The following is a 23,227-nucleotide window of genomic DNA, read 5'->3' as shown; positions in this document are numbered from 1 at the left end:
AAAGGGCTGAGACCCAGAATCATCTTCTCAGGCTTACTTTTTTTTTTGGTAACAGTTTTATTGGCATGTAAATTAAATACCATATAAGTCATCTATTGAAGGTGTGTAATTCAGTAGCTTTTACTAGATTCATTAGAGTTAGGCATCCATGACCGTTAATTGAGAGCACTTTCATTACCACAGAAAGAAACTCCATACCCATTAGCCATCAGCCCTCACCACCCCATCCCACAAGCCCTACACAAGCAATAATCTACTTCCTTTTTTCTTTTTAAGGTATGCTCTTTTTTTTTTTTTGCCCTTTTTATTATTATTTCTAAGTAGGCTCCAGGCCAAACATGGGTCTTAAACTCATGACCCTGAGGTCAGGAATCACATGCCCTACCGACTGAGCCAGCCAGGGCACCCAGTAGTCTGCTTTCTGTCTCTCTAGGTTGCCTGTTTGGGACATTTCATATAAATAGACAATGTGACCATTTGTGTCTGGTTTCTTTCACTTAGCATGATGTTTTCCATGCTTGTCCATGCGGTTGCCTGTACCAGCAATTCATTTCTTTTTCTGGCTGAGTACTATTCCATTGTATGGCCGTACCACATTTTATTTATCCATTCTCAAGTGTACTTTCTGTGATCATCTCCTGCCTCTCCTGGGGGCAGAGGTGACTTGTTCCTGCCTTCATGCCAGGTGCCTCCCGACTCCCTGGCATTACCCCCTGGCACAGGGGATACCAATTGTTAACACGTCTCTCTCCTTGGAGGACCACATCTCTTTTCATCTTTAACTAGTCCAAAGCAGACATTCGGTGCTTATCAAATAAATGAAGGAACATACGGTTCCGAGCTTAGCTTCCGCAAGCATGTGTTCGTTCAAATAATTAAGATGTTTTGGGAACACAGAGGAGGGAAGCTGTTAACTCTGGTGAGGAAGTCAGAGCCACGGTTTGGCAGGTAGGGGAGAAAGGAAAAGGCCCTCCCACTGGGAAGTAGTGTTTGTAAAGACTTGGAGAGGTGGAGCGTGACAAAGGCAAGGAGATGGGTGTGGGTGGCATGCAGGTGTGTGACAGGGAGTGGCAGGAGGTGAGGCTGGGAAGATAGGTCAGTCAAAAAGACCTCACATGCCAGGGTAAGGTTTTGTTCTGAAGCTTCTTGGGAGTCGTCTGAGGTTTGAAGTCGCAGAGTGACATGATAAGGTCTATGCTTTAGAAAGACAATCTTGCAGGTAGTGTGAAGAATCAGTGGAGGCAGAGAAGGTTCCTTCCAGTGAGGAGGCTCTGCTACAGGTCTGGCAAGCCCAGTGAGGCCTGGCAGAGGCAGTGTGGTGGGAATGGAATACAGTGGACATTCCTGTCTGAGGACCCACCAGGCTGACGTTATCCTCCTGCATCCATATTCCCATACACCCTCCCCACTTCCCTAGGGTTAATTGCTGTGTGTTTGGGGGGAGTCAGTTTACCTGTCTGGTCCTCAATAATCTCACCTCTAAAATGAGAGGGTTCCAACAAATATTTTCTCCACTACTTACAACTGAAAGTTCCAAATCCTTCACTGGCTGATGGAGCAACCAGTATCCTTCCCTGGGTCTCAGCCCTGGCTGGAGCATGAAGGGAGTGGGCAAAGGGTGGTGCTAGTGAGCTAAGAGTCCCTCATCCCTGCCACGTACAAAATCTCCAAACCTTGGAGAGATGCAAATCCTGATGGGGGTTGCCAGTCTGGGCCTGGGGAGGAAGACAGTGGCTACTGGTCCTGCAGAGACCCCCACCTACAGCCTGAGAGTGGATGAAGCATGGTCTAAGGGCCGCCATGATGCCGAGTTAGGGCCTAGGTCTCGGAGGAGAGGGCTAGTCCTCTTCCTACACCCCCACATTCCCTGCCTTCCCTTCCCTGGAGCATCCCAGGCTACCCTTGCTATAGCAAGCAAGGCCCTGAGTGGGAGGTGGGAGGCAGCCAGCCCAGCTTCTTCCTCCTTCCCTGGCCCAAACCCCCTGTGTCCTCTGGCCTTCTGGCTGAACACAACAGATTTCTCTGGTGGCATGCCCTTCTTCCGCAGTTTGCTGTGGATCTGAGCACACTGCCCTGAAAGTCTCCCAGGGAGGGGCTGAGAGGAGGACATTTGTAGGAGACAACTGAGTCTTGTAAACTGGACTTAAAGAATTTCCCCAGAAGTAGCACAATGTCCCCATTCTTTCCTTCCAAGAAGCCTCAGCCCGCCCCCCACCTACCCAGCCCACATTCTCTCTCCCACCCATCCCAGCCCCCAACTTCTATTCCCCGGTGTGATGGCTGCTTCCCAAGGCCCCACATGCTCAGCTTTGACCAGGCCAGTGTGCCCAGGAAGTGCCAGGCTGCTGAAGGGACAGGGAGTGACAGGCTCTCCTGCTTCCTTTCTGGATCCAGCTGTGGGGTCCTGTTTCTTCTGAGGCCGCACCTCAGATCTTTGGCCTTGGTGTGCAAGACTTCTCCCCCGACCATCCGTTCCTCTAGATGTCTTGCTAAAGACCTTGTGCCACTTCCTTTTATCTGGGCTTCCAGTCTGGGTGTCCCTCCTCTGTTTTCCTCTGGGCAGCTCAGATTTTGATATCTGATGGCCCACAGTGGGGAGGGAAGGGCAGGGCCTGTTTGTATAGAGTAATTGAGGCCCCACCACCTCCCACAACCTGGAGATTAAGCTCTGGGGGAGGGGGAGGAGAAAATTGCTGAGATGGGGTAATCTGAAACTCTTTGTCAGGATAAATTGGGACAGGATCCCCAGGCTTCCCCTCCCCTCTCAAATTCCCAGCACTCCCACCCACTCACAGCGCTGGCTGTAAGGCCCTGTCTTGTGAAGGGGGCCCTCTGCTGCTGGCCTCTAAGCTGGGTCTCTGCCCAATGGATGACACAGCCAGGGAAGAGAGTGCATACATCCTTTGCTACTGACGTTCCCAGGGCTGCCCAAGTCCCAAGCACCTGAGTAGTTAATGCCATGAGAGGCAGGAGCAGAGCGAGAGCAAGAGAGAGAGGCTTCCAGCTCCTAAGGGAGCAGTCGGAGGCGGTCCTGCCGAATGGGCCCCCCAAAGATCTCCTGCAGCGCTTTCCCAGCTGCTTCCCCACAAGGGAAGCCAGAAGCGTGAAGACTACTGGGTAGATAAGGTTTCACCAGCAGACAGCTGTAGAGCTTACTATTAGGCAGAAGGGGAGGGGAGGAGAGCAAGTCTTAGCTGAAACCCCAGCTGGGCCCTCCTTCCAGTTCTTTCTCTCATCTTTGCCTTTGTCTTAGGCTATTACTCCCCCTTGCCTGGAGAATCTACACCAGCCCCCTCCCTGCATGGAAAGAGCCAGGGCAGCGTGCGTGCGTGCGCGCGTGCGCGCATGCGCATGCGCGCACACACAAAGTATGGCCAGAAAAACACCCAGGCCTCCGGGCCGGGCAGTGGGGATGAGGTTGGAGAAAGGCTGTGGGTGTGAGGCTGGGATGGGACTGAAGTGGACCTTCTGTGGTGAGAGGAACGCCGGGGCTGGGGCTGCAGTGACCTGGGCGTCGCCTCTCCACCCAGCCTCCTCCAGCTGCGGGGCACCATGGGGCCGGCCCGGTTCCCGGGCGCCCACACTCACTTGCTTGCTTCTCTGCCCCGCACAGTTCCGGGGCCGCGCCAACCTGCATGTGTTTGAGGACTGGTGTGGCAGTTCCATTCAGCAGCTCAGGAGGAACCTCCACTTCCCACTGTACCCCCATGTGAGTGTTTGCTGGGCGCGCCTCTTTTCCGTCTCTCGCCCCACTCCTGTCTCTCATCTCCCTCAGTCTACTCTATTCTTCATCTGTCCAAGCTTCTTTCCTAGTTCATTTTCTTTCTTTTATATCTTAGGTCCTCTCTTCTTCTGCCTATGATTATTACTATTGCTCCCTTCCCAAGGATTCTTTTGAGTTCTCTGCCATCTTCTGCATCATTTCAGCTTTAGGCTCTCATTGTGGCTCATGATACAGGTTAGCCAGAATCACCACATACAGTCGGGCTGGTTGTACACTGTACAAGGTCACATGGACAAAGAAGCAAGTGGGAGTGGAAATCTTGCCTACACTCCACTCACCAAGTCATGCCCCAGTCCCTTCTGTCTCCCTCCCCCTCCCCGGTCTTCTCACTAGCCCTGAGTGGACCATTTTCTTCAGTTTCTTCTTCCCTCTTCTGGGTAATGGTTTCCCTCCCCTTTCTTGGCATAGATTCGCACCACCGTGAGGAAGCTGGCTGTGTCCCCAAAATGGACCAACTATGGCCTCCGCATCTTTGGCTACCTGCACCCCTTCACCGATGGTGAGGCCAGCCCCAAAGTCCCATCCTCCTGCTTCCTGCTCCAGGTTCTTTACGATACCCAGAGAACATAAGCCTGTAGCTAAGAAGTAAGTCCACACTAGGCTCCCTGGACCCTGTTGGTCCATCACTGGGGAGAGGGGACATTTCATCATGGTGAGGTCTCATCCAGTGCCCCCACCAGCTCCCGCTTCACACCCTGATTTACAGAGTCTGGCACTAGCTTGTCTCTCCCTGTGAGTTTCCCCATCTTCGCGGTGTCTCCTAGGTTGAGGAACCCCCCCACTTTACAGAGAGGGAAGTCACAGCACCAAGGCCCCTGAAGAGAATGTAATTGCTAAGACATAAAACGGGCCTTCAGCCCTGCATGCTAATGCCCTTCTTGCTCTCATCTGCAAACTCTCTCCCCCACTGCCCAGGAAAGATCCAGTTTGCCATTGCTGCAGATGACAACGCTGAGTTCTGGCTCAGCCGGGACGACCAGGTGTCAGGCCTTCAGCTGCTGGCCAGTGTGGGCAAGGTAGGGTCCGCCCAGCCCGGGAGCTAGGACATGGAAGGGGCACCTGCCCACATCAGGAAACCCTCATTACCCTTAGTCACTCTGGTGTGACAGCCAGGGAAAGGTGTAAAAAAGAAGCATCCTCCCTCTCAACATGCCCTATTTTACAAAACGATAGAAAGAGTGTAAACTGGGGAGGAGTGAGGAGTTAGTCTGGGGCCACAGAAAGACCTCAGGAAGATTCATCTCTGGGCGGGAACTGGGCCACATCCTCTTTTTGGGTTCCAGTGTCCTTAGCATGGTCCCAAGTATGCATGCTATGGGGCCTGAGTAGGAAGGGCACAAGTGCTTCTTGCCCCGGTCACCTGTCACTCCCCTCACCTCTCCTGTTTTCTCTCTCATCTCGCTCTTCTTTGCTCCCACATGTCTCCTCCCCATTCCTTCCTGTCTCTGCACCCACCTCCCTTCCTTCATATTTGTCCATCTTCCTCCTTCCGACTCTTCTCGCTCTCCCGCACCTCTAGACTGGAAAAGAGTGGACCGCCCCTGGAGAGTTTGGGAAATTTCGGAGCCAAATTTCTAAGCCAGTGAGGTGAGTTGGGAGTCTCGTGATGTTCTTATGAGCGACAGAAAAAACCCAACGTACCTCAAGTGCTGAGGCCAAATTAGAGTCAGGGAAGCCAGTCGTACCCTCCCTGCTCTCCAGCCTTCCTTATCCCAGAGGTGCAGTGTGCCTGGGCACCCCATGCGTTCTGATAAATGAAGTCTTTGACTTAGAAACCATCTGGCTCATCCTTCCCCATTTTACAGATGGGAAAACTGAGACTGAGAGAGGGTGTGACTGGGTGAAGGTCACACAGCTATTTAGTGACACTCAGGACCAGAAAACAAAATAGGTCTCTTCTAGTCCTTGCCCTTCCCATTTGCTCCATCTCTGGAGATGTCCACAGGGGTACAGCCTGTACACTGGCTCTCTGCCTGTGCTGCAGAAAGGTCCTCACCGCTGTGATCCCTTGGGACACTGGAGGGAGACCAGACCTTTCCCAGCCTGTAGTGGCTGGAATTGCTTTAACGTGCTGGAAGGGGAACTTAGCCTGACTTCAGAGTGCCACCTAGTGGCCGGCACACACAGGCAAGAACATGCGTCGGCTTGATGGTGGTAGCCTTGATGTCAGTAGCGGTAAGACAGTGTAGCTTGTGAAGAGCACTTGCCGTGAGCCAGTCTCTGTGGTAAGCACTTTACAGGTAACTCCACCTGGCAGCTGACGCTGTGGACACAGACATCCAAATCCCAGCTCCACCACCTACTACCCCAGTGATCTGGGGGCAAATTACCCAAGATTTCTGTACCTCAGTGTTCTCATCTATGAATAAGAATTAAGTGAGTTGGTATGCGTAAAGCACTTAGAACAGTGCCTGGCACATAGTAACAACTCTGTAAGCATTATTATTACGGATGGCCGGACTTGTAATAGTTCAGCTTACGGTGTTTCAACTTGACAATGGTGCAGAAGTGATGCACAGTCAGTGGAAACTGTACTTCAGATTTTGAATTTGGAGCTTTTTTCAGGCCCGTGGTCAGGGATACAATAGTCTCTTGTGATGCCGGGCAGTGGCCGTGAGCCTCCCTTCCCAGTCAGCTATGTGACTGATCGAGCACGGGGTCCACAACCGATATACTTACAGCCACCATGCTGTTTTTCCGTTTTCATTCAGTAACTGACATGGGGTATTCAGCACTTCGTTATAATTAGGATTTGCGTCAGATGGTCTTGCCCAGCTGCAGGCTAATGCCAAGTGTTCTGAGCACGTTCAAGGTGGGCCAGGCTAAGTGATCATGTTCGGGAGGTGTATTAAGTGCATCTCGACTAACAATATCCTCAGTTTATGATGAGTCTGTCAGAACATAGGCCCATCGTAAGTTGAGGAAGATCTGTATATCCTTTGATTGTCCTGATTTCTCTGTGAAGTGTATACTGTTATTACCGCCACCTTACAGAAGAGAAAACTAAGGTCACGCTGTGAGTAAGAAGTAGCGTGGGGACTCCAGGCCAGCATTAAAACCAAAGCTCCTGGAATGCCGGGAGCAGAGAGAAAAGGTCAAGGGGGCCTGGGGGTGGCAGGAGCAAGGTGGGAGCTGGCGTGGCCTGGCAGAAGAGTGGGTTACTGGGGTGACCGCAGGACCCAAGAAGATAGCCTTCTGTGTCTGCTCTCTCTTGCCAGCCTGGCGGCCTCCCAGAGATACTACTTTGAGGTTCTGCACAAACAGAACGACAAGGGCACAGATCATGTGGAAGTTGCGGTGAGAGCTCCATCTTTCCTGCCCCCCAGCTCAGCTCAGAACCACTCCTCTCTCCTTGTCCCTTGAACCCTTTTCTAAATCCAGCTCTTTCCAGGACACCTGGGTGGCTCAATGGGTTAAGCCTCTGCCTTCGGCTCAGGTCGGTCATGATCTCAGGGTCCTGGGATCGAGCCTCACATCAGGCTCTCTGCTTGGCAGGGAGCCTGCTTCTCCCCCCGCCCCGCCTGCCTCTCTGCCTACTTGTGATCTCTCTCTGTCAAATAAATGAATAAAATATAAATAAATAAATAAATAAATAAATAAATCCAATTATCTCCAACCCGCATCCACCCTCTCTTCTCTCACTCTTCCAGTGGCGACGGAATGACCCTGGAGCCAAGTTCACCATTATTGACTCCCCTTCTCTCTCCCTCTTCACAAGTGAGTAGGCTCTGCCCTCCCTGGAGACAGAGGTGAGCAGGTGCCAGCAGGCGGGGCTCAGTCTGCAGGGGGTATTTGGTCAAGGGAGGGGTGGAGGCTAAAGCTCAAGGTGCTTGAAACGTAGGTGGAAAGGGGGTCCAGAACAAGGAACAGAACTTAAAGGGACCCTAAGTCAGAGATCCTTAACTCTCAAGGGTTAGTGACCACTTTGGAAGCTCGCTAAGACCTCACCCCCGAAAAAATGCACTTGTCCATGCACACACAATATTTTGTGTACAATTTCAGGGGCCTCCAGAGACCATGAGGCTCATTCCAGATGAAAAACCTCTAAATGAGGCCAGTTTTCTGTTTCACAGTTGAGGGTCCCATGGTTCTTTGCAAAGCCATGACCAGCCATGAAGAAACTTTCTACCTGCTTCAGATCTGCAGTAAATGAACTCTTCAGTTGTACTATGTATTGCTTATGACTTCCTTTGCATTTGCAGGCCCCACTGAGAAATCACCAGGCAGGTTGGGCCACGTGGGCCCAGGTATAGGAAGAGCAGGCAGGGCCCTAACCCCAAGGGAGGAAGGGAAAGCCAAGGAATGCTGGGAGGAGACTGGGAAGGCAGTGGGAAGTGTGTGAGAGTCAAGAAGGCCAGGAAAATATGGGTTCACTGGACAGGGGCGGTGTGGCGTGGGCCACACAGGTGGGAAGAGGTTGATGGTGAACAAAGCTAGAGGCCACAAGGTCAAGGCAGAAGGGGCAGATCGTGAGCTGCTGAGTTGGTACAAGAGGAAGAAGGCAGAGCTGGAGTCCGCAGATGCAATGTGAAATGAGAAGAAAGAGGCCCATAGTAAAATTCAGGGAAGAAACCAGTAAGATGAGCCAGAGGTAACCGGCCCAGGGTATAGAGGGAGAGCTCTACCTGGGGCTGAAGACATGAATCCAGATGGCAGGGAGCAGCCAGTGCCCAGGGTGGTTAGGAGACAGGGGAGGCCTGTCCCACTTGGAGGGGAGAATACTGGTCAGGGGCATAGGGGTGAGTGTGGGGGGGTCCAGGTGGGGGGCATTGAGGAGGAACAGGGCTGCAGAGAATGCGAGGGAGTGCCCTACAGTGGTCCACCTTGCTGGCTCGTCTGTCTGAGACGTGGCATAACCTGGAGGCTGAGATTCCAAGATTCTCAGAGAGTCTTGATTCTGAGAGTCCAGATTCAGCTTTGCCCCCAACCAGTTTTATGATCTTTGACAAGTAACTTAGATTCTTGTTGCCAAAATTCCTATCCTGTAAAGTAGGAAAACTTAATAAGTACCTAAGGCGTATGGTGCTTATGGAGGTGAAATGACTTGATATTTATAAGATGCTTAGAACAGTGCCTGGCTGGTTATTTGGTAATTTCTCTATACATGTTTGTGAGACAAATGAAGCAGACTTACAATGACGGATTTCCGGCAGAGGGCAGTAACGCTTTTGAGGAAGTGGTGTCTTTTCCCAATTTACACAAAGTTCTGGTGTGTGGTAGCCATGGGGCTGGTAGAGTGGGTCTAGGGGAGATCAGTAGCCAAACCCCCAACTTGTGAGGGGGCAGGGCTAGAGGGGAGAGGGATCACACACACCTCATACTGTCCCTGGAGTGGGTGCGGGGAGGGGGGGTGGATACAGAAGCCTGGGCTCTGGCGGGCAGCGGTCTGGGTTCTGGGTTTATTCCAGGACTCATAGCTGCCTCTCTTCTTTCTTCCCTGAGCTCAGATGAGACAGTCCTAAGGATGGATGATGTGGGCCATATCCCTCAGACAGCAGCCAGCCACACAGGTTCCCGAGACTCTCTTCCCAGAGAGGAGCCGCCCCTTGCAGACATGCTGCGGCCTGACCCTCGGGACACCCTCTATCGAGGTAAGACCTTGACCACACACTTCTCACCAGGTCTGGGGACCACACACTCAGGCCCATGGGTATTAGCAGAGGAGACTCTGCAGATTTGTCACTTCTACCACGGTATCCCAAAGTCAGAGAATCTTCGTTTTCCCTTAGGAGTGTAAAATATAATATGCATAAAGAAAAGTACAAAAATATATATGCACAATTTTACAGTTACACAAATCATTACACATTAAACATTACGTAACCACCTCCCAGGATAGGAAGTAGAACTAGAGTCCAGAAATCCCCTGCATGTCCCTTCACAATCACATATATCATAGTTTCCTAGTGGATCCCAACTCTTCTAATCCAGTGAGAGAAGTATGTTCCCACCAAGGTGTTGGAGTCATAAATTCTTGGGAGCGTTTACATTTTAAAAGCTGAGGAAACCTACCCAGCCCCCCTGCAACCCTCACAACAACTGGGAGGAAGTTCAGTTATTGGCCCTGCGCTAGGATGAGACTCAGTGGCCTCTTGGATGTTTCTGAACCTTTCCTGAGGCTAGCCCTGTACAGCAGTCCCATGCCATGAACCAGGGACGGCATCCGAATCCTTGGCCTCCAAGGCTCCTTGAACGCACCTGGCCCAGAAGAGTGGTGCCGGCCTTAGTTTGGCAATCTCAGCTGATGAACTTGGACTCTGTTCATGGCTGTCCATGGCTGCCATGAGTGAATTACAAAAAGTGCCTGTTCAGAGCAGAGGCCTGCAGCCCCTGCCCCCCTACTCCCCGGCAGCCGAGAGGCTTTGTGCCTTGAAGCCAACCTGTTCCAGATTCCTGTCCCTACCCTCATCCCTCTTCCATTACTGTCCTCAGTGCCTCTGATCCCCAAGACTCATCTCCGCCACGTCCTGCCCGATTGTCCCTACAAACCCAGCTACCTGGTGGATGGGCTCCCCCTGCAGCGCTACCAGGGACTCCGCTTTGTAAGTCTTGAGGCTGGGCAGTGGGGGCAGAGTCAAGAGGGCTTACAGCCTGGGGCTAAGAAAGAGAGGTGCTGGCCCTGACTCTTCCTCCTCCCCAGGCCACATAGCAGCAGACAGGATGGCCTCACAGGTCCATGGACTGGGTGAACTTGCATTCCAAGTTGTCCATGGCCCAGTGGACCTCCCTATAAACTGCGAGAATGAATGCTTGGCCTTAGGAAGGCCTCCAGCTCCAGCTCTGCCACGGTGATGAGGATGATGGGAGGTGGGTCGGCCTGGGGCTTCCTATGCTCTCGGCTGCTTGAGCCACACAACCCCGTCCTACCTGTGTCTGTCCTACTGGGTGATCAGCCAGCAGTTCTTAAACTCATAGATGAGGCACTGGGGGAGGTGAACTATGGAGCGAAGCTTAGTTCTAGAGAACCTGTAGCCCAGGTGGAAACTGCAGAGGCAGAAGACACACTATACATTCAGATCTAGAAATGATTTGGGTGCTCGAGGCTAGAAGAGGTGACCAGGACTCATCCTCTGGGTCAGAGAATGGGTGGGCTCTAACTGGGAATTTGGTTGGTGGCATTGCCTGGAGCTGTAAGGAGGGCAGGAAGCAGTGGAGTGGGTAACAGAAGGAGGTTGTTCCAGGGCCGTGGGAAGTTGGTAAAAGTCTAGAGGCAGCAGGAGAGGGTGAGATGGCAGAAGGAGGAGAGAATGGTACTGGCTGTGACTGGGCAGAAGGAGCTAGGATGGGAGGTGAGGGGCGTGTGCACTGGGAAACTTGAGTCAGGTTGCGTTTGGTCCAGAGAGCCCAGGAGAGGAGCCCTGAAGAGTAGAAGGGAATCCTGGTCTGTGGAACAAATGTTTTCTTCTGGAGCTCAAAGCAGCCCTTTTCCCCTCACCAGGGTTAGGGCCCTCAGAGCCCTTTGTGGTCCTGGTGAGGCTCAGGCTTAACCCTGGTGGCTGATTTCTTTCTGAGATCCCACCCTCTCATTCCTGCTGCTTTCTCTGCCTCCAGGTGCATCTGTCCTCCGTTTACCCCAATGACTATACCCGTCTGAGCCACATGGAGACCCATAATAAATGCTTCTACCGGGAAAACTCGTACTACCAGGATAGGTGAGCAAGAGGATGGCCTTACAGAGGGGCTCTCCAGGAGCCGGGAGAGCTGCCTGGACTAGAGGGGCCACAAATGCCCTTCTAGCCTGAGGAGTCTTGGCCCTTCCCAGGCATGCCATACGCTCACAGACGCACACACACTCTTGCCCTGCAGTGTGGGACATGACTCCATGCTTCTGTTGGCCTCCCTGCAGAGCCTTACATGGCAGCGTGCGGGGCGCTGGGTGCCAGTCTGCCTCTCCCTTCCTTCTGCAGGTTCAGCTTTCAGGAGTACATCAAGATTGACCAGCCAGAGAAGCAGGGGCCAGAGCAGCCAGGTACGGTGTGACAGCTGAGGCTTCCAGGTCAGGCGGGGAGGGATGAGCATGGTCTGTTTCTAGAGGAAGTTCAGACCAGGCCAGCCCTGCCCCTGACGAGCTTAAAATCTGACCCACATAGCCCCTCCCCTACACCCAAAGGAGTAGAGAGTGGCACTCCTTCCTTCTCCATCCCACGCACATGTGGAAAGTGATACAGTTTTTAACAGCGTGCTGCGGTCAGCTGGAGGAGAATTAGAGCCCCAGAGGAGATTACTTGGAGTGCTGGAGGGATTGCTCTCGCCGGCATGTCACTGGGGAAGTTCTGCTGTAGAGAAATACTGCCATCCTGTGACCTTCCTTCTGGAGGGATTAGGGCATGCCGGGGGCCATTTGTTGGGTCCCGTGTGCCAGGCACCTGCTAGGCACTTTGGGTATTTTATATCACTCCATCTTCACAGCAGCCCTGTGGAAGATGCATGATTATTCCCTTTATGCAGAGGAGGAAACTGGGATTGGTTGAGGTGGGTAACTTGCCCAAGGTCCCACAGTAAGCCTGTGGCAGAGCCCAGGTGCAATCCCCATCTGACACTCGGCGTCTCATTCATAGCCTCAACCGCTGTCTTGTGGATCTTGTTTGGGAAAGGCTAGAAACTCTGATGTGAGCAATGGTTGTTGTTATTAACAACAGGCTTTGAGGAAAGCCTTCTAGAAGAATCCCAGTATGGAGAAGCGCCAGAAGAGACCCTTGCCTCCAACGTTCAGGATGCCAGGATGCCAGAGGGAAGACAAGTGCCTACCTTTCCCCCTGGGCAGGATGTCACTGACTACCACCTCCGGAAACTCCTGGCTCAGCCCCGGGAGGGTCTGCTGGCACCCTTTTCCAAGCAGAACTCCACAGCTCCCTTCCCTGCAAGGACTAGCAATGTCCTAGTCCAGCAACCAGAGAAGAGGGAGCGAAGACCCAGCCCTGAGCCCAGCCAGGATCCATCTTACTCTCAGAAGTGGCCCCGGGGGCATCTGGCAGGGAAACTGCCTCCTGTCAAGGGGCCCAGGCCCACTGGGGACAGTCCCAGGAAAACTCTAGGGCAGTCCCAGTGGCTGAATCAAGTTGAGACATACATCGCAGAGCAGAGAAGGGGAGACAGGATGGAGCCCCTAGCCCCTAGGAGGGGTTGGCATGGCAAGGAAGACGTCGTGGTTGCTGCAGGCCAGGAAGGACAGGTGGAGGGAGAAGAAGAGGGGGAAGAAGAGGAAGAGGAAGAGGATATGAGTGAGGTGTTCGAATACGTGCCCGTGTTTGACCCAGTGGTAAACTGGGACCAGACCTTCAGTGCTCGGAACCTTGACTTCCAAGCCCTGCGGACCGACTGGATCGATCTGAACTGTAACACGTCTGGCAACCTGCTGCTTCCGGAGCAGGAGGCTCTTGAGGTCACACGGGTCTTCCTGAAGAAGCTCAATCAGAGGACCCGGGGGTAAGGTAAAGGGCTTTTCTGGGACCGGGGCTGGGGCACGGCAGCCAGCTAGCCTGGGGGGCAGGAACCTGGGGGTGGCCGCCTGTTTCCCAGCTACAGGCTCCCTAGATGATCACACACCTGGGACCCCCTGTTCCTGAGAATGAGCTCTACCTGTCAGCTCTTTGTCCAGCCTCGGGCAAGGTTCTGACATCCCTTGGTACCTGGCCTAGGACATGTATTGAGCACTGGGAAGATGGGGTCCCCTTTCTCAGGGAAGGAGCTAGTAGCAAAGTGATACAACAGACAAAACTGAGTCTAAGAGAGTAAGACCCTAGGTGTGGGCCAGAAGGGAGTGCGAGAGCGGAAAGCGGGGCCTGACTTCCTTGTTTTTGCATTCATTCGCTTAACCAATCAACATTCTTGTAATTGAGACACCATTCACGTAACATTTAATGCCCCATATTGGAGTGTACAGTTTTAGAGTGTACAATTTGGTGGTTTTTAGGCCTATTTATTTATTTATTTTTAAAGATTTTATTTATTTATTTGAGAGAGAGACAGTGAGAGAGAGCATGAGTGAGGAGAAGGTCAGAGAGAGAAGCAGACTCCCCGCGGAGCCGGGAGCCCGATGCGGGACTCGATCCCGGAACTCCAGGATCACGGCCTGAGCCGAAGGCAGTCGTCCAACCAACTGAGCCACCCAGGCGTCCCTTTAGGCCTATTTATAATATTGTGCAACCGTCGCCACTATCTGATTCCAGATGTTTTCATCACTTTTCAAAAGGACTCCTGCACGTGTTAGCATTACTTCCATTTCTCCCTTCTCTCGGTCCCTAGCAACCACTACCTGACTTTCTCCCTCTATAGATTGACCTGTAAAAATCATTTCATGCAAATGGAGTTAAATTTCAGGTAAATGGAATATGTGACCTTTTGTCTCTAGCTTCTTTCACTTAGCAAAACTTTTCAAGGCTTCCGCAGGTTGCAGAAGGTATTGAGGGCTTTGTTCCTCGGCACTGCTGCGTAATATTCTGCATATTGTTGGTTGACATCTGGGTTGCTTCCACTTTGGGGCCGTTATGAACACAATGCTGCTCTGAACAGTTGTGTATAATTTTTTCGCACGAACAGGTTTTTAGTTCTCTTGGGGGTATACCTAGGAGTAGAATTGCTGAGTCATATGGTAACTCTGTGTTTAACATTTTGAGAAACTGCCGATCTCTTTTCCAAATCAGCTGCATGGTTCTACGTTCCCAACAGCTGTGTCAGTTTCTCCTGTCAGTGCTTGTTGTTTTCCTTTCTTGAAAATAGCCATCCTGATGGGTGCGAAATGGTATCACATGGCGGTTTTGATTTGCATTTCCCTAGTGATTAATGATACTGAGCTAACCAGTCAGTAGTTTTCTAATAACCCATCGTATGTTATGGACTGTGAATGAGCAGAGTAGTTTATTAATGAGGGCCAGTTTCTGAAGGAAACGCATTCACCTTATATATTTAGGATCTTAGAGCTATAACAGACTTTAGAGATCATCCCAGGTCAATGGGTGCATTTTTTTTTTTTAATTTGACAGAGATCACAAGCAGGCAGAGAGGCAGGCAGAGAGAGGGAGGGGGAAGCAGCCTCCTGGCTGAGCAGAGAGCCCAATGAGGGGCTCAATCCCAGGACCCTGAGATCACAACCTGAGCTGAAGGCAGAGGCTTTAACCCACTGAGCCACCCAGGTGCCCCAATGGGTGTGTTTTTAAAGATGGAGGCAGTGAACACTAGCGATTAAACATCCGGTGGAAGCATCTTAATTAATTAATTAATTAATTTCTGTTATTTTTTTATTTACTTATTTTTTTTTTAAACTAAACTCTGTACCCAACATGGGTCTTGAACTCACAACCCTGAAATCCAGTCACGTGCTCTACTGACTGGGCCGGCCGGGTGCCCCTGCCTCTTAGCTAATGACAACACTCGGACAAAAACAGGGTCCCCTGACATCTGACCTCGCAGGCTGCTACCTACCATGTTACCCCCAGCAGTGGGGAAGGAGTTACTCAAGCTGCCCACCCTTTCCGCCACAGAAAGTACCAGCTGCAGCGCATCGTGAATGTGGAGAAGCGCCAGGACCAGCTGCGCGGGGGTCGCTACCTCCTGGAGCTTGAGCTGCTGGAACAAGGCCAGCGCCCAGTGCGGCTCTCCGAGTATGTGTCTACACGAGGCTGGCAGGGCATCGATCCGGCTGGTGGGGAAGAGGTCGAGGCCCGGAACCTGCAGGGCCTGGTTTGGGGCTCAAACAACCGCCGGAGACATGTCTTGAATGTCCGGGCCCCGGAGCCCAAACTGTGTTGGCCCCAGGGCTTCTCCTGGAATCACCGAGCCGTGGTCCACTTCGTTGTGCCTGGTGAGCCTCAAGCTGAGCCCGGCCATTACCAGCAGAGAGGGGATCCTAAAAGTCACCGTGAGCACCCAGGTCTCTGCTCACTGGTGTGATCTCACGAGAACCCGTGGGAGAGGCCACTTGACAGTCGAGGACCTGTGGTCACACGGCTGAGTGTTGTGGTTGGCAAAGATGCCGGCTAGTAGGCCAGGTGCTCCCTGTTGCTCCAGATTTCAGGGTGGGGTGCAATCATGGCCACGTCTTTGTACCGGGGCTTGCAGCTGCTCTGGGAACAAGGCATAGAGTGGCTTAGCTGGTATCTGTAGTGGGAAAGGGGAGCAGGGAAGAGAAAGGAGAGCAAGGGTGTTACTAGGATGGGCAGATGACGGGGTTTGAGTGTGAGAGCACAGTCAGGTCACTACGAGAGAGCTGAGGACAAGCCCCTGTCCCAGGCCTTCCCATGGGACCCTGCCTGGAGGCTCTGTGGGAGGCAGGGTGCAGAGGCCCCGTTCACAGGTTAGCTCCCCCTCTGCCTCCGCCCCCACCTCCCTGCTGCATTGCCGATGGGTCTGTAGTGCGGAGGTCCTCTGGGGCCCTGACTCGTGCAGGAGCTGGCAGTGGGGCTGCCGTTCTCGGTGTTACCACTTCTTTCTCCCTTTTGCCCACTGTGGTAGTGAAGAACCAGGCACGCTGGGTGCAGCAGTTCATCAGAGACATGGAAAAGCTGTTTCAGGCCACCGGCGACCCACACTTCAATATCATCATCACTGACTACAGCAGTGAGGACATGGACGTCGAGATGGCCCTAAAGAGGTCCAAGCTGCGGAGGTGAGGGGGCTCCCCGCTGGAGCCCAGCCTGAACCACCCGCTTTCTAGAGTCCCAGGACTGCTGGGTGCTGGGCAGAGCCTGAAGTCCTGAGTCCCAGTGTCTGGCTTTCTCCAGACGACTCACCTGCGTATGATCCCACCCTAGGAGCCGCATCACCTTCCTCTGGGCCCGCCGGTGTCCTCTGGGGACCACTGCTGCTGAGCCTCATACTCCGCCCCTCTTTCCTCTCCTCTCCCTGCAGCTACCAGTATACGAAGCTGAGTGGAAACTTCGAGCGCTCAGCTGGGCTTCAGGCTGGCATAGATCTGGTGAAGGTAATATCCTGGGAGGGGCCTGGGAGACAATGTTACAGACCGGTTAAGAGATGGAGACATCTGGGATGTGTGAGGCAGTCAGCCCCTCAGGGAGGAAGGAATGAGGACACGGGAGGTCCTCTCTGTTCTGCTGCAGGGCGGGTGCTGGGTGAGACTGAGCAAATGACAGTGGACCATTTGTCTGGAGGCCTTGCGGTCCAGAAAGGATGAAGGAGAGGTGTCAGAATTCATTCTCTGACTCTGAGAACTGTGTACTTGGTGCCCAGTACTGTGGAAGTCTGCCCAACAGTTTGGTGGAAGTTTGTCCAGCATTTGAATGGGAAGGAGCCTGAGGATTGTCCTTGGGAGTGGCCTGACCCCCAGCCCCAGTCTGTGGGGTCTGCTGAGCCTCCCCCATCTGTCCTCAGGACCCGCACAGCATCATCTTCCTCTGTGACCTCCACATCCACTTCCCAGCCGGAGTCATCGATACCATCCGGAAGCACTGTGTGGAGGGCAAGATGGCCTTCGCCCCCATGGTGATGAGGCTGCATTGCGGGGCCACCCCTCAGTGGCCTGAGGGTGAGCCCTACCTTGGGCTAGGGTGGGTAGGCGAGCCCTCGCTGGCCTTGGTTCTTTATCCCAGAGCTAGAAACATCCATATCTACCATGGCGGTCTCCCTCCTGCTCCTCCTGCCCACTGGACAGCCCACCAGAGAGGTGCCTGAGGGCTGTGCTCATCCGCAGCAGCAGCAGTGATGAACATTTCCTCCCCATCTTCCCTTCTTTCAGTCATCAGATACCTACTCTGTGCCAGATTCTGTGCCCTCTGCAGATAGAGACATGGGAAGACAGGCTGCCTGCTTCTGGGAGGAAAACAGACAAGGAAAGCATGTTCGGCTGTGTCTTCAGTGGCTGCCGTTGCGAGATCCTGTTTTAGGGCCTGTAGTCAACCCCCTGTTTTAGGGCTGTAGGACCGCAGCTTCTGTCGGACCCTGAATCTGAGGGCGGGCAGGGACTTGTTCGCATGAGACAGTTTTCAGCGTCAGGCACCTACGTCCCCTGTCTTTCAGAGAAGGCTCTGGGGATGCAGCCCAGCAGCCTTCCTTGCTTCCTCCTGGCCCCTGGCTCATCTCACGGGGGGCTTCTTGTCTGGCCACAGGTTACTGGGAGGTGAATGGGTTTGGACTGCTCGGCATCTACAAGTCAGACCTGGATAGAATTGGCGGCATGAACACCAAGGAATTCCGAGACCGCTGGGGCGGGGAAGACTGGGAGCTGCTTGACCGGTGACTGGGGGAGGAGGGTGTCTGAAAGGGACTGCAGGGAGAGAACAGGGCTAGATCAGCTGAGGCTGCGGCCATGGGGCAGCAGATTCCTGATCTCTGGGCTCAGAGGAAGCCCTGCCCCTCGCCAGGGGTCCTATTACTCACATAGCCAAGACTCAGTTTCTGTGTCTATTAGAAGGGGGATGATACTGCCTCCACCTGTGTCACAAGGTTGGAGTGGAGATTAGAGTGCATGGTGAGCTGTCAGGGTAAAGTAGAAGCTCACGAGCTGTGTGCATGTAAATGCTGATGCTCTCAGCCCGGGTGTTCTCCGGATCGGAGCCTTCCTCCTCTGCACCACTGCCTGGCGGGGAAGCTGACAGGAGAGACAGATGAAGGGTCAGGAAAGACTTGGGGCCAGCATAAGAGACATTAAGGCCATTAAAGGGCAGTAAGATAATCCAGGAGGTCCTGGGGCCCTAGAAGCCTGGGAGAAGGGAGTTTCAGGGAGCAAGAAATAGTCCCAGGGAAGAAGAAAGGAGAACACGGACAGGCCACAGACTTGGGAAGCAGCGGCAGGGTTGAGACAGGCACGGTGGGCCAGGACCCCACTGTAGGGTGGTGAGGGAGCGGAAGCTGTGTTAGTGGGAGAGTCCTCTTTCAAGAAATTTGCTTTTTAAAAAAAATTTGCTGCCACGAGGGGTGCCTGGCTGGCTCAGTAGAGAGAGCACGCAGCTCTTGATCTCGGGGTCGTGAGTTCAAGCCCCACGTTGGGGGTAGAGGTTTTTTAATAAATAAAAGTTACAGAAGAAGGAAAGAAATTTGTTGCCAAGAGAAGGGGAGGGAAAGAGGATGATACCTTGAGATTTGGATTGAAGGGAAGAGAGGGAGGAGAGAAAGGGAGGGAGACATCAAAGGAAGAAAGGACCAGGGTTGGCTGTGTATCACTCTCTCTCTAAAGGAGGAAAAGACTGGCAGACTGAGACTCTGAAAGATGACATGCTTTACAAGGTATGGGGCTGGGATTCAGACCCAGGCTGGCTGGCTCCCAACTGCAGCCTCCTCCCATGCCCTGTGGGGGGGAAACAGAGGAAGACAGGGACCGGGGGTGACGCACGGGAGGTGGGGTCCTCAGGGGCCTGGGCCTCTCCCCACTTGCCTCTTTTGCTTCTGTTGCTCACCCCGTCCCTCCCCCATTCAGGATCCTCCAAGCGGGCCTGGAAGTGGAACGTCTCTCCCTCAGGAATTTCTTCCATCACTTCCATTCCAAGCGGGGCATGTGGAACCGCCGTCAGATGAAGATGCCGTGATCCCGAGGGGCGGCCTGCTGGACTGACTGCTTCCTGCTCCTTGACTTGTGCCGGCTCCCCAGTGCCCCTGCTTGCCGCTGGGGGGGGGGGGAAGGGGGGCAGAAGCCATGGCTGAGCCCCGAGAGGCCTCAGAGCTGACACCGTCACCACCCAGAGCTGTTGCCTCACGCAGAGAGCTGCGAAGGCCCCTCTCTCTACCCTCGGGGCCTCTGAAGGGAGGACCTTGGGAGAGGGACCGGGAGGGGCCGTTCACTCGGTTGACAGAGCTGGACTGGCTCCTGGGCAAGGCAGCACAGTGCGGTCAAGGAGGGAAAGATCTGTCTGAGCGCTGCTCGCCTATCCGTGACTGCACTCCAGCACCCCCACCAGGCTCCTCCTGGGGAGCAGTGACCATGACCTGGAAACTCTCCTCTTGGACATATTCTATTGGGGTTTTTATCTTTTCTAACAGAAAACCAAAACCGTACCTGTCCAGACCCTGCCTTGACTGAGAGGGGGATGGAGTCATGCATTTAGGGCATGTCCCAACTCGCATACCTCAGACCCACTTCCTTGTAGCGCGACATGCCCCTCAAGCCCTTGGTCTGGCAGCCGATCTATAACCAGAGGAGCTGGCACAGCGTGGGCCCGTTCTCAGCTCTGCCCCGGCTGTGCCATCCAGACACACGCACATCTCTCTCGGGAGCCACGGAACAGCTGGCCGCCAATTAGGGCGTTAACCTTCTCCTCTGGGTGGTGCTAACTCCAGCCCAGCACAGACTGGCATCATCATGGTGCCTCGGCGGGGCCGGGAGAGAGAGGGCTGGTGGACCGTGGGCTCGTCATTCCTGGGTGTCTGGCGTAGAGGCGGTGCCAGACCGGCACGGTGGAGGAGGAGGGAGGAGAAGCCCCTGGCCTGGCCTACCTGCAGGCTGAAGCTTTGGGGAGAACATGGAGCAGAGAGGAAAGAGGATGGAGATGTAACAAAGCTCTGGGCTTAGAAGGGAAGAGGGAGTGGGCATCCAGCAGGAAAGGGAGAAAGGGAAGTGGAAAATCAGAGTTCCCCACAGTCCTGCTCCCGAACAGACTTGGCCTCCTTTGGGGAGATCCCCAGCCCCGGCCTGCCGGGAAGAAGAGGAAGGGGTGTGGACAAGGTGGAGGAACAGGGTCCAGGGTGGGGAGCGGCAGGGCCATGGGCTTGGGGAGGTAAGGGCATCGCCCTGAGATCTCTTCCTCAATTGGAGAGGAGTGGGGCCAGGAGGAACTGAAAAGTGGAGCCATTTCAGGAAGCTAGCCCTTGGCCTTTGTAGTCTCTGGCTGCCCTTTCTCACACCCGCCGGTCACACACTTAGTCTTGCACTTAAAGTCCTCAGGTGCCTTCGAGGCTGGGGATTTTTCTGCTGCTGCTGCTGCCTCTGCCGCTGCCGCTGGTTTGACCAGTGGTGCATTGGACGCTGGCTCTGGCACTCCAGCGTCCGTGGAAGGAGGGGAGCCCGGGGCTCGCTGCTGTGAGGAATCTCTCGTGGGGAGGCCAGGCTGCTGAGCCCAGGCTCCATGCTGTGGTAGAGTCCTAGTCACAGCTTTCAGGGCTCCAGCGTCTACCTGGTGGGCCCTGCATTCACCAAGAGCACACGCTTGGCATTTAGGAGAATCAAGCCTTTGAGAACCTTCTGGAGGTTGAAGAGAGTTTCATCTCCCTCTAAAAAATCGGGAAGAACAAAACTTTCCAATTAATGGGCTGTGGCTTCTGGATGCCATTCCTGCCCCTTGAGCCCTGGCTTTTCACACGGCCCTCGCTCAGGCCTACTGCCTTTGGGAAAGGGCTATATGGAATAGGTAGAGCTCCAGTTAGCTGGCTGGGCGGGCAGCTTGCCTTCTGGGGCCACCCTTGGGCGTGGCACTGGTAGGCCTGACCCAACCGAGACAGCTCAGCTGCCTCCATGCTTTTAAAGGCAGGAGCCAGCCCGCCTGCCCTGCCCTCCCCTGCCCTGCTCATGACCCCCTCTGACTCTGGCCAGTGCCTTTCCTTCAATGTTTGTTACCTCCACACCATCTGCCTTAAGGGGGAGGGCCCCTACTCTGTAGGGAAATGGGTTGGGGGGAGGGAGGGAAGTGATTAAATACAGCATCTTCTTAGAAAACGAAGTGGCTCATGTGTTCTTCTCATCGCCCATCAAGATGGGAGAGGGCTGGGCTGAGGGGCTAGGGTGCACATCTCGTCCTTCAGTTGTCAGGACGCTCCCACACCACCCTCCACTGTTCACCATCAGTTTGGTCTTGCCCTGTGGGGAGCTGCCTGAGTTCACCGTCTGAGAGCGGACTGGGCATTTTCTGCTCAGCAGGTTAGTGGGAGATTGGTGGTTTCAGTAGAGAAGGGCTACCCTGGGGGACGTCCCCCTGGATGGACGCCCTGGGGGACGAAGGCTAGATGCAGGCCAGGGTGGCTCGGTGAGCGGTGGTAAAGTAGCAGACATTCTAAAAATAATTCCTGTGTGAGTTAGGGATGCCCGGTTGGGTCTTTACAGGTACAAATTTACCTTCCTCGTTCTATTTGGCTAAGGCAAAGATCAAAATGAGTTTGTATGCCTTAAGCACATGCCTAAGGGAAGGTGCTAATTTGAAAGCTATAACAGGTTTTCAAAAAGGATTGTGCATAAACATGGATCAATCCAGAACTAAGTAATCTGCCATTGATGTAGCAGATGGTAATTAGCCCAAGCTATGTGGGGCCAGAAAAGCTGACTCAGAGCAGGACCCAGAGGAGAGGGAGTCAAGCCCTTTCCAGAACACAGCAGGAGAGGGCATCCAGAGACCAACCCAGAAGCATAAAGATTGACTCAGAGTGCATTTGCAGAAAACTTCATAGATAGAGATCATTCCGTTTTACAAAAGGGGAGAACTGGGCCTGGAGCAGAGGGAATGGATAGGATGGAGGAAAGGGATGAGGTGGAGTAAGAAGTCCTAAAGCCGGGCGGGCTTGGCCTTAGGTAGACACGCCTCAGGTGCAGGAGATACTACCAGAAAGAAAGGTCGGCAGTACCCCATTCTGAGCTCAGGACTCCAGCCCAAGATGGGATTCACTCAGACCAGTGAAATAGCACATCTTCATACAGATGCTCTGGGTGGGGAGCAAGGGCATCTCCATTGCCCTTCTCAAGCTCTCCCAGGGGCTGTGGAAAGGGCCCCTCAGCCTAGCAGAGCGGGTAGGAGAGAGGCGGAAGCTGTTCCAGACCTAGGACCTGTAGGGGGAAGCAGAGATGAGACGGTGAAGAGGGCAGGCCAGACCAGCGGTCCTTGGACTTTACTGTGCACACAATTCCCCTAGCAAACTTTTCCAAACACAGGCGCCCATTCAGGAGATCTGAAGTGGGGCTGGAGATCCCATGTGTCCTGCAACCTTCCAGCTGGTGTTGCTGCTGGTCAATGGACCCCAGTTTGAGCAACAGGGGCTGCTAGGCAGTGCCAGAGAGGGATCCTATACGGCATCTTTCCTCTTACCAGAGGGGCAGAGCCAAGCACTAACCACACTGCCTCCCACCCATCCCAGGCTCTAGAAAAACCCCAGCTTGACCACTGAGGAAGAGTCCCCTGTTAGCAGGAGGGGCCTTTCTGGGCCCCAATCCCAGTGCTTCTCTCAGACCCCTTCCTTGCCTCAGATCTATCTTTTCCCTGTTGCTTGCAAGGATCTCGCTCTTACCCCAAACCCCCAGAGCCAGGAGAAGGGTCACTTGGAGCCCTTGGACCCAGGGGGGCCTCCCCTCCTCCCTCACCTGGGTCCCAAGGCTATGTTCAGAGAGGATTCCTTGAGGTCCTGGCAGTCAGGGAGCCTGTCTTGTGTACCCCGAAGGCTGTAATGAAGACATTGATGACGATCGTGATGGCGACCAGGCTGGTGGCCGTGTTGTTGAGCTGGTTAAGCTGGCCCTGCTTTCCTACCTCATTGAGGTTCAGCCGTGCTGCGGACCAAGTGGGGAGCTAAGGGTCAGTG

General features: G+C 53.8%; 2 protein-coding genes across 4 annotated transcripts in view; one reads left to right on the top strand and one right to left on the bottom strand.

The window, feature by feature from the left end:
• The window catches only part of LOC111159792 (beta-1,4-N-acetyl-galactosaminyltransferase 3), a 93,785-nt gene extending 72,428 nt beyond the window's left edge, over nucleotides 1–21,357 (top strand). The window contains exons 4-20 of one of the 3 annotated variants that reach the window (XM_022522397.1): nucleotides 3,614–3,709; nucleotides 4,193–4,283; nucleotides 4,700–4,800; nucleotides 5,304–5,371; nucleotides 7,003–7,081; nucleotides 7,435–7,501; nucleotides 9,232–9,375; nucleotides 10,217–10,326; nucleotides 11,336–11,436; nucleotides 11,692–11,753; nucleotides 12,424–13,210; nucleotides 15,265–15,584; nucleotides 16,235–16,388; nucleotides 16,631–16,703; nucleotides 17,111–17,264; nucleotides 17,845–17,971; nucleotides 19,152–21,357. In XM_022522397.1, coding sequence (XP_022378105.1) covers nucleotides 3,614–3,709; nucleotides 4,193–4,283; nucleotides 4,700–4,800; nucleotides 5,304–5,371; nucleotides 7,003–7,081; nucleotides 7,435–7,501; nucleotides 9,232–9,375; nucleotides 10,217–10,326; nucleotides 11,336–11,436; nucleotides 11,692–11,753; nucleotides 12,424–13,210; nucleotides 15,265–15,584; nucleotides 16,235–16,388; nucleotides 16,631–16,703; nucleotides 17,111–17,264; nucleotides 17,845–17,971; nucleotides 19,152–19,260 — 2,643 coding nt within the window. In that variant the 3' untranslated portion in view covers nucleotides 19,261–21,357. Of the gene's footprint in view, nucleotides 1–3,613; nucleotides 3,710–4,192; nucleotides 4,284–4,699; nucleotides 4,801–5,303; nucleotides 5,372–7,002; nucleotides 7,082–7,434; nucleotides 7,502–9,231; nucleotides 9,376–10,216; nucleotides 10,327–11,335; nucleotides 11,437–11,691; nucleotides 11,754–12,423; nucleotides 13,211–15,264; nucleotides 15,585–16,234; nucleotides 16,389–16,630; nucleotides 16,704–17,110; nucleotides 17,265–17,844; nucleotides 17,972–19,151 lie in introns of those variants that run through there. The other 2 variants (XM_022522399.1, XM_022522398.1) reach the window with 2 other exon arrangements.
• Nucleotides 21,358–22,161: 804 nt separating this feature from the next.
• Nucleotides 22,162–23,227, bottom strand: part of LOC111159697 (ninjurin 2) — a 77,784-nt gene continuing 76,718 nt past the window's right edge. The window contains 2 exon segments of the mRNA XM_022522260.1: nucleotides 22,162–22,478; nucleotides 23,010–23,195. Of these exon segments, the coding sequence (XP_022377968.1) occupies nucleotides 23,029–23,195 (167 nt within the window). The 3' untranslated portion in view covers nucleotides 22,162–22,478; nucleotides 23,010–23,028.

This window comes from Enhydra lutris, unplaced genomic scaffold, assembly GCF_002288905.1.
Source record: "Enhydra lutris kenyoni isolate GAN:26980312 unplaced genomic scaffold, ASM228890v2 scaffoldscaffold69, whole genome shotgun sequence".
NCBI lineage: Eukaryota > Metazoa > Chordata > Mammalia > Carnivora > Mustelidae > Enhydra > Enhydra lutris.
The sequence above is the reverse complement of the archived record's forward strand: the minus strand, read 5'-3'. Positions and strand labels throughout refer to the sequence as shown.